At 37.7% G+C, this 6,071-nt stretch overlaps 2 protein-coding genes across 2 annotated transcripts; one reads left to right on the top strand and one right to left on the bottom strand.

Moving 5' to 3' along the window:
* Window positions 1,118-2,095, top strand: LOC107627016. The gene has a single exon (XM_016329898.1). The coding sequence runs from the start codon at window positions 1,118-1,120 to the stop codon at window positions 2,093-2,095; it is 978 nt and encodes a 325-aa protein (XP_016185384.1).
* Window positions 2,396-3,509, bottom strand: LOC110269192 (protein MAIN-LIKE 1-like). Its single transcript, XM_021116876.1, has 3 exons — window positions 2,998-3,509; window positions 2,818-2,905; window positions 2,396-2,740 (listed from the first exon to the last, which is right to left on the bottom strand). The coding sequence occupies exons 1-3, from the start codon at window positions 3,507-3,509 to the stop codon at window positions 2,396-2,398; spliced, it is 945 nt and encodes a 314-aa protein (XP_020972535.1).

Here is a 6,071-nt window from a genome sequence, read left to right as displayed (position 1 = left end):
AATAAAGTATTATTTTAATTCTTAATATTTAGATTAAGTTCTAATTTTATTTCTTTAATATTTGAAACGTTTTATTTTTGTTTCAAATATTTGATTTTGTTCTATTTTAAATTTCTGGTTAAAATTAAATTTTTTCTTTCTAAAATATCCTTTTCTCCAATATATAATTTTTTTTAGATAACGAAAGACGTAATTGTAGTGGTCATAATAGTTGTTGTAGTAATTTGAAAATAAAAATGACAGAATAATAAAAGAAAAAAAAACACTAGAGAAAAAATTGTATTTTTGGAAAAAAAATTTTAATTTTGATCAGAAGATTAAAATAGGATGAAATAAAATATTTTGAATAAAAATAAAATATTTTCAACGTTAAAGATAAAATTAAACTTTAGTCAAAACGTTAAGGACTAATAGAATAATTTATTCTTTATCAATATTAATCAATATTTTATTTTTATACTATTAAATTAAAATTAGAATTTAGAATTTAAATCTTAGTACTTAAAATTTAGAGTATTGAAAAAGTATTAACAAAAAAAAAATATTTGTTGGTATTGCTCTAATTAAACCAATGAATAATTACAAAAAATGTCCCCCATATGAGTGAATGTGAGTGACCTAGTAACCAAAAAGTACAGGCTTTTTTATATAATTAAGCATGGTAAAAATTTTAATTCCCAAAATATGCACGGCAGGAAAACGTTACGGAAATACGCATGTCCATGTCTTGGCCGCCGCCCACGAAATGGGTTTCCTCTTCATTTCTGGTGGAGCGCCTGTGAAATGGAAAAAGCAGCAGCAGGTTCCAACTCAATAGCGGCGGCCACTAAATGGTGCAGGTCCCATTTAGTGCCTGTCACCTGCGAAATGGGGCACATCTGGGTCGGCGGCCACGAGTTGGCCCCAACTCAACTGCAGCGGACGCGAGTTTGGCCACTTCTGGTGCACGGGTCACGAAATGCGATCGTGGTTTGCCTATATAAACGTTGTTGGATCAACCACAGAAGAAGCCATTCTGTATCCACTCTCTTGCAACTCTCCAACATTCTCTCTCAAGTTCACAAGCTTCTTTCTCTCTTAAAATTTTTTTGGGTATTCAGATTGGGTTGTTTTGTGTATGGCTTCGGAAAACGTGTATTTAATTATATATCCCAATGGAGAAATTTCTCATACAGCAGAAGGTATTACATTCGTTTGCGATGATCCATTATGGATAATGATCCCACCACAGACATCGTTACAAGATCTGAAGAATCTAATTCTGGTTCATACCGGAATGGTTGGAAAAAAAGAAATCACGAAGTTGACCTACAGGATGCCGGTTGCAGTGGCTAACTCGTTTGCATATCAAAAAATGCAGATAAAATCTGATCAGCAGGTGTCAATGATGTTCTCTTATCATCGCAGCATAGGTACCATATATTCGTTGGAGTTTTGTCTGAATATTTATGATATTGGCGGAAGCTCGTCCAGTTCCAATAATGTGGATGGTGTGAGAAATCTGGGAGTGGCTGATTTTGTACCGGGTCCGGATACAAGTAGGGCCCGTAGTCCAAGCTTCAATGCGTTTGTTGTGCGGGAACAGAATGCAAATCTTCGTGAAGCACGCCCCTCCACTTCAACCTTACTTGGGTTCGATAGGCATCCCGATGTTGGCATCCCTGAAAGTTCTGACGAGGATGACATTGAAGAATTCAGTGGTGATGAGGCAGAAGCCGTTCTGGAAACGCAACCTCTGCATGGCGACTCTGTTCCTCCAACACCTGTCGAACCGGTAGGTGGAGGTGTATCCTCCAGCACACCTGCACACTACCTGTCCCTAAATCTTGGAGCAATGCATTCGAGTAACGCAGAGGACAGACCTAGTAGCTACCCTCTCTCAGGCGAGATGGAGCTCGAGATTTGGTTAAAGTTTTTGAACCGGGAAATAGCGATGCTGGCAGTCAAAAACTACAACATCCGTAGGAGTGCAGAGTATAAGGTCGTAGAGTCAGACCAAAGGAGGTATGTATGTCGATGCATGCAGTTCGGTGATCAATGTCGTTGGATGGTACGGGTTGCGAAGACAAGGTCTTCCAGATTTTGGGAAATTTGAAAATATGAAGGGCCTCATAGTTGCTTGGCAAGTTTGATGTCTCAAGACCATGCTCAACTAGATAGCAATGTGATATGCCAGCACATATTTCCCATGGTGCATGCTGATGTGACTATTTGTGTAAAGGTGTTGCAAGGATCGGTAGAGTCAGCGTACGGGTACAAGGTGTCTTACAAGAAGGTTTGGCACGCAAAGCAGAAGGCAATCGCAAGGATCTATAGTGATTGGGACGAGTCGTATGACCAGCTGCGCAGATACTTCAATGCGCTGCAAGCTTTCGTCCCAGGTATTCCTTGCATTTTACTTTTGACTGGGACGCAATGTATCTGCACGATCAATGCGCAGCCTATATGCATCACTTTGCCGGTTTGCCCATATCTCAAACCACTCAGATAGTCTAACCGGCCACCATCCGTCATCATTGCGGGCCGACTGTAGATGGAAGGTATCAATATTAAGAAGAGGGTTTGGAGGTCCTTGCTTTCCCTCAAATTGACGCAACACTCGGTCAACATTTAGGATCTCAATCCACCTGAAAAATATGAGAGGCACAACGGCCGTATAAAAGTCTCCATGTGGGTGGCCAAGGAAATCAGCCGGAACTCTATAGAGAATCTGGGGGTCCATGTACGGTTGCCAAACAAACTACACATGAAAGAAACCCAGTCACTAAAGGCATATACACAGTTATTGGTAACACATTAATAACAACCAGCACCAACCTCATCCACCTGCAGATTGTCCAACCTTAGACGGTGTCTTAATAAGCGCTGCTCAGCATAGTCATTTTGTCCTTTTTTGCCTGCCCACCTGTTCGACAAGGAGAAAATTAAAAAAAAAAAAACTTCCAACAGCAAAGGATATCTGATAAAAGTCACAAAGTGGGAAGACATATACCATACCTCGTGGCTAAAGGAAAACTATACGCTGTCGTGACATTCGGTGCGAAGAAAGGTAATCTGTAGTATATCCACGACATGAGCAACGTATGACAACCAGCCATACCCTCAACACTTGTGTCTGTTGCTAAGCACATAGCACGATATAACCAATAGAGGACGGCGCTCCCCCAACTGTAGGTGCAGATGGCATCATAGTCACCCAATAACGGCAGATATCGAACATGCACCGTGTTGTTCGCCTTGTCTGGAAGAAGCACTCCTCCCAACAAGTAAAGTATGTAACACCGTGTGTACTGCATGAGGCCATTATCTTCTAAGTCAAGTGGCATCTGCTGAAGACGAGTTCTGAGCCACTTCAGCTTTATGTTGAACTTTGTTGTCCCTACGTGGCCGGCGAGAACCTCACCTAGAAGTTCATGACACCATTCCCAAATATCTCTTTGGTGAAACTTGCTCCATGATCTCAAAGTACCACTAACGGGCTGACCATCAACAGGTAACCCTAACTGCATTGCTACATCCTCCAGGGTTATCGTACACTCGCCCCAAGGGAGGTGAAAGGTGTGTGTCTCCGGTCACCATCGTTCAACGAAGGCACTAATAAGTGGATTGTCATACTCAAAGCGCTTGATCAAAGAAGCGTGGTAAAATCCCGTGCGTCTCAGATAAGGATCAAGCCTCTGCCGCCTAATTTCCATGCTTGGATCTGCAGGATCCACCATGAAAACATCGACGAGCGTGCCATTAGGAGTAAGGACATGTGTCGGCTGCAACAGAAGGTAGCAAGAAATACAATAATTCAAAATACGTTACAAAAATTTTTAAACGTGGAAAAAATTATGTCGAATAATCGCTAACGACAACTATCAACTTAATGACGTAAACTAACCTTATGGAATAAATGTTCCGCTATATGATGTTCGTCCAACCGGTTCAAGTTCTCCTTTGCGTTACCCCTCCCCCACTCATATTAAAATTTCTTTTTCAGCACTACCAACTTCTCCTACCTTCCTTTTACCACTTATACAAATTTTTTTTTAACCATATGTTCCCTTCAATTCAACCGTGCATGAGGTCTCCTCCCCACAACTCTTTTATAATGGTCTTGGATCCCTTCCCAAGTGTCTCATGCCTCCCAACATAGCCAATGTATGTGAGGTAAGGTTTCTGCAACATGTACTTTGACCACACCTTTTCGTGGGTGCCACGCACGAGGTTCTCCATTTCGTTGGCGCCGCCAACAGGTTGGCCAATTCGCATGAACTGCCCCTGAGGTGCACCACCTCGTGTGCGCCGTCATTGACTTAGCTCCATTTCGTTGATGGCAGAAAGGAAATGGAGAAAGCTGCTGCGATTGCGCCATTTCGTGGGGGTCACACATGATTTTAAGGGAAACTCCATTTCGCGACTGCTATGCACAAATTGGGCGTGCGTATTTTAGGATCAGTTTAAAATGGTGCGTATTATGGAATAAAAGCTTTTCTAATGTTTAATTATATAAAAAAGCCAAAAGTACAAGTACCTCTTAACAACTGTGTATGTGTATTATTAAATAGATACAAATTGATTCTTATATATAAACATCAAATCTTGTGAAGTCAGTTAATTAATATGTATTTAAATGAAGTACTATTTTATTGCTTCAAATCTAAAATTAGTGACATTTATATGTTAATGTTCTTTTTTATATAATTTTGTATTTTTAAGTAATATATCACTTGTTCTTATTATATCAAAAAATATTATATCCAATACTGCTGTTTAATTTTTTATTATGCGCTCTAGTATTTTATTTTATTTTTTGGTTATTGAAAATCTTAACCAGCACCTTAAAAAGACAACCACTTTTGTTAGCAAAACATACGCTTTAATTTCTTTGATTTGGGTTTGGTTTTCTTATCAAATTGAAGCAAGATGGGATGGTCGAACTGTTAATCATAGAGTTGTTTCTATGATCACGTGGAAAAGACACAAGAGATTAATTATTAACCATATTTATGTTCTTGGATCATGGTTCATAACCAATTTAAAAAAAAAAAAAACACTAAAGAGGACTTATAGAGAAAAAAAATTGCTATATAATATAGCATGTGAGATCTGCAATTTTGAAATGTACCTATCAAATGCATGTGCACTCTCTTGGAATAATAATAATAATAAGTTAGCAATGGCATCATAGCTAGCTCGCCCACCCATTTTGCTACTTTGCTGTAAGGCACAAACAATAATATGAGAGAAGGCCCTTAATTATTACTTATTATGTATAGCAGTCTCATATTTTGATTCAGCTATATAAAGATTAAAATGTTGAAAAAAGGCAACCTAAATAAAAAGCAGGAAGAAGCTAAATTAGAAAAATAGAAGGGGGCACAAACTGAATCATAAATATATAGGTCTGGTATCCATCAACGACAAAACTATTAATGCTTCTGATGAACTGACATAAACCTGCTTATTATATTAATAGTAACCTATCCTTTTGCAAAACTTTCAAATATATCACTACATTAATGCGGTGTAGTATAGAAATAGAAATTTCACCTTCCAATTTTTTATTGCAATTTAAAAAAAAAAAAACCAAAAATTTCACGCATCAATTTCTAATTCTATAATTTGTTTTCATATTTTGGTAAAATTCCAAAAAACTCAATAGTTTGAAATTTCAGAAAAGAGTCCCCCATATGTCAAAAACAATTGCCCAACAAGTCACTGTGATTAACGTGTATGCATGTTGATCGTTCTCTCTATTTTACAAATAAAAATAATAGTTTAGAAGGTGAATATGCAACTTAATTAATTGGCGGTATTTTGTTATACAAGTTCACTATGGAGCCAATAACAGATAGATAGTTTCAGGGAGTAAACAAATAAATTCAATTGAATTAACTAATTTTACAAGTTTAAAGAATTTACCTGAGTTTATCCAAATCCACATTATTTAATGAATTAACTAATTTTAGTTATCTAAACAGATATGCAAATCACAGATTAACCATAACATTGTTTTTACTTTTTACCTTAAACATCATAGACAATTGAGAATTATGTGTAACAATCAACTAATAAACTAATAA

Source organism: Arachis ipaensis, chromosome B02, assembly GCF_000816755.2.
Source record: "Arachis ipaensis cultivar K30076 chromosome B02, Araip1.1, whole genome shotgun sequence".
Taxonomy (NCBI): domain Eukaryota; kingdom Viridiplantae; phylum Streptophyta; class Magnoliopsida; order Fabales; family Fabaceae; genus Arachis; species Arachis ipaensis.
Note: the sequence above shows the minus strand (reverse complement) of the source record. Positions and strands in the feature narration are given on the sequence as shown.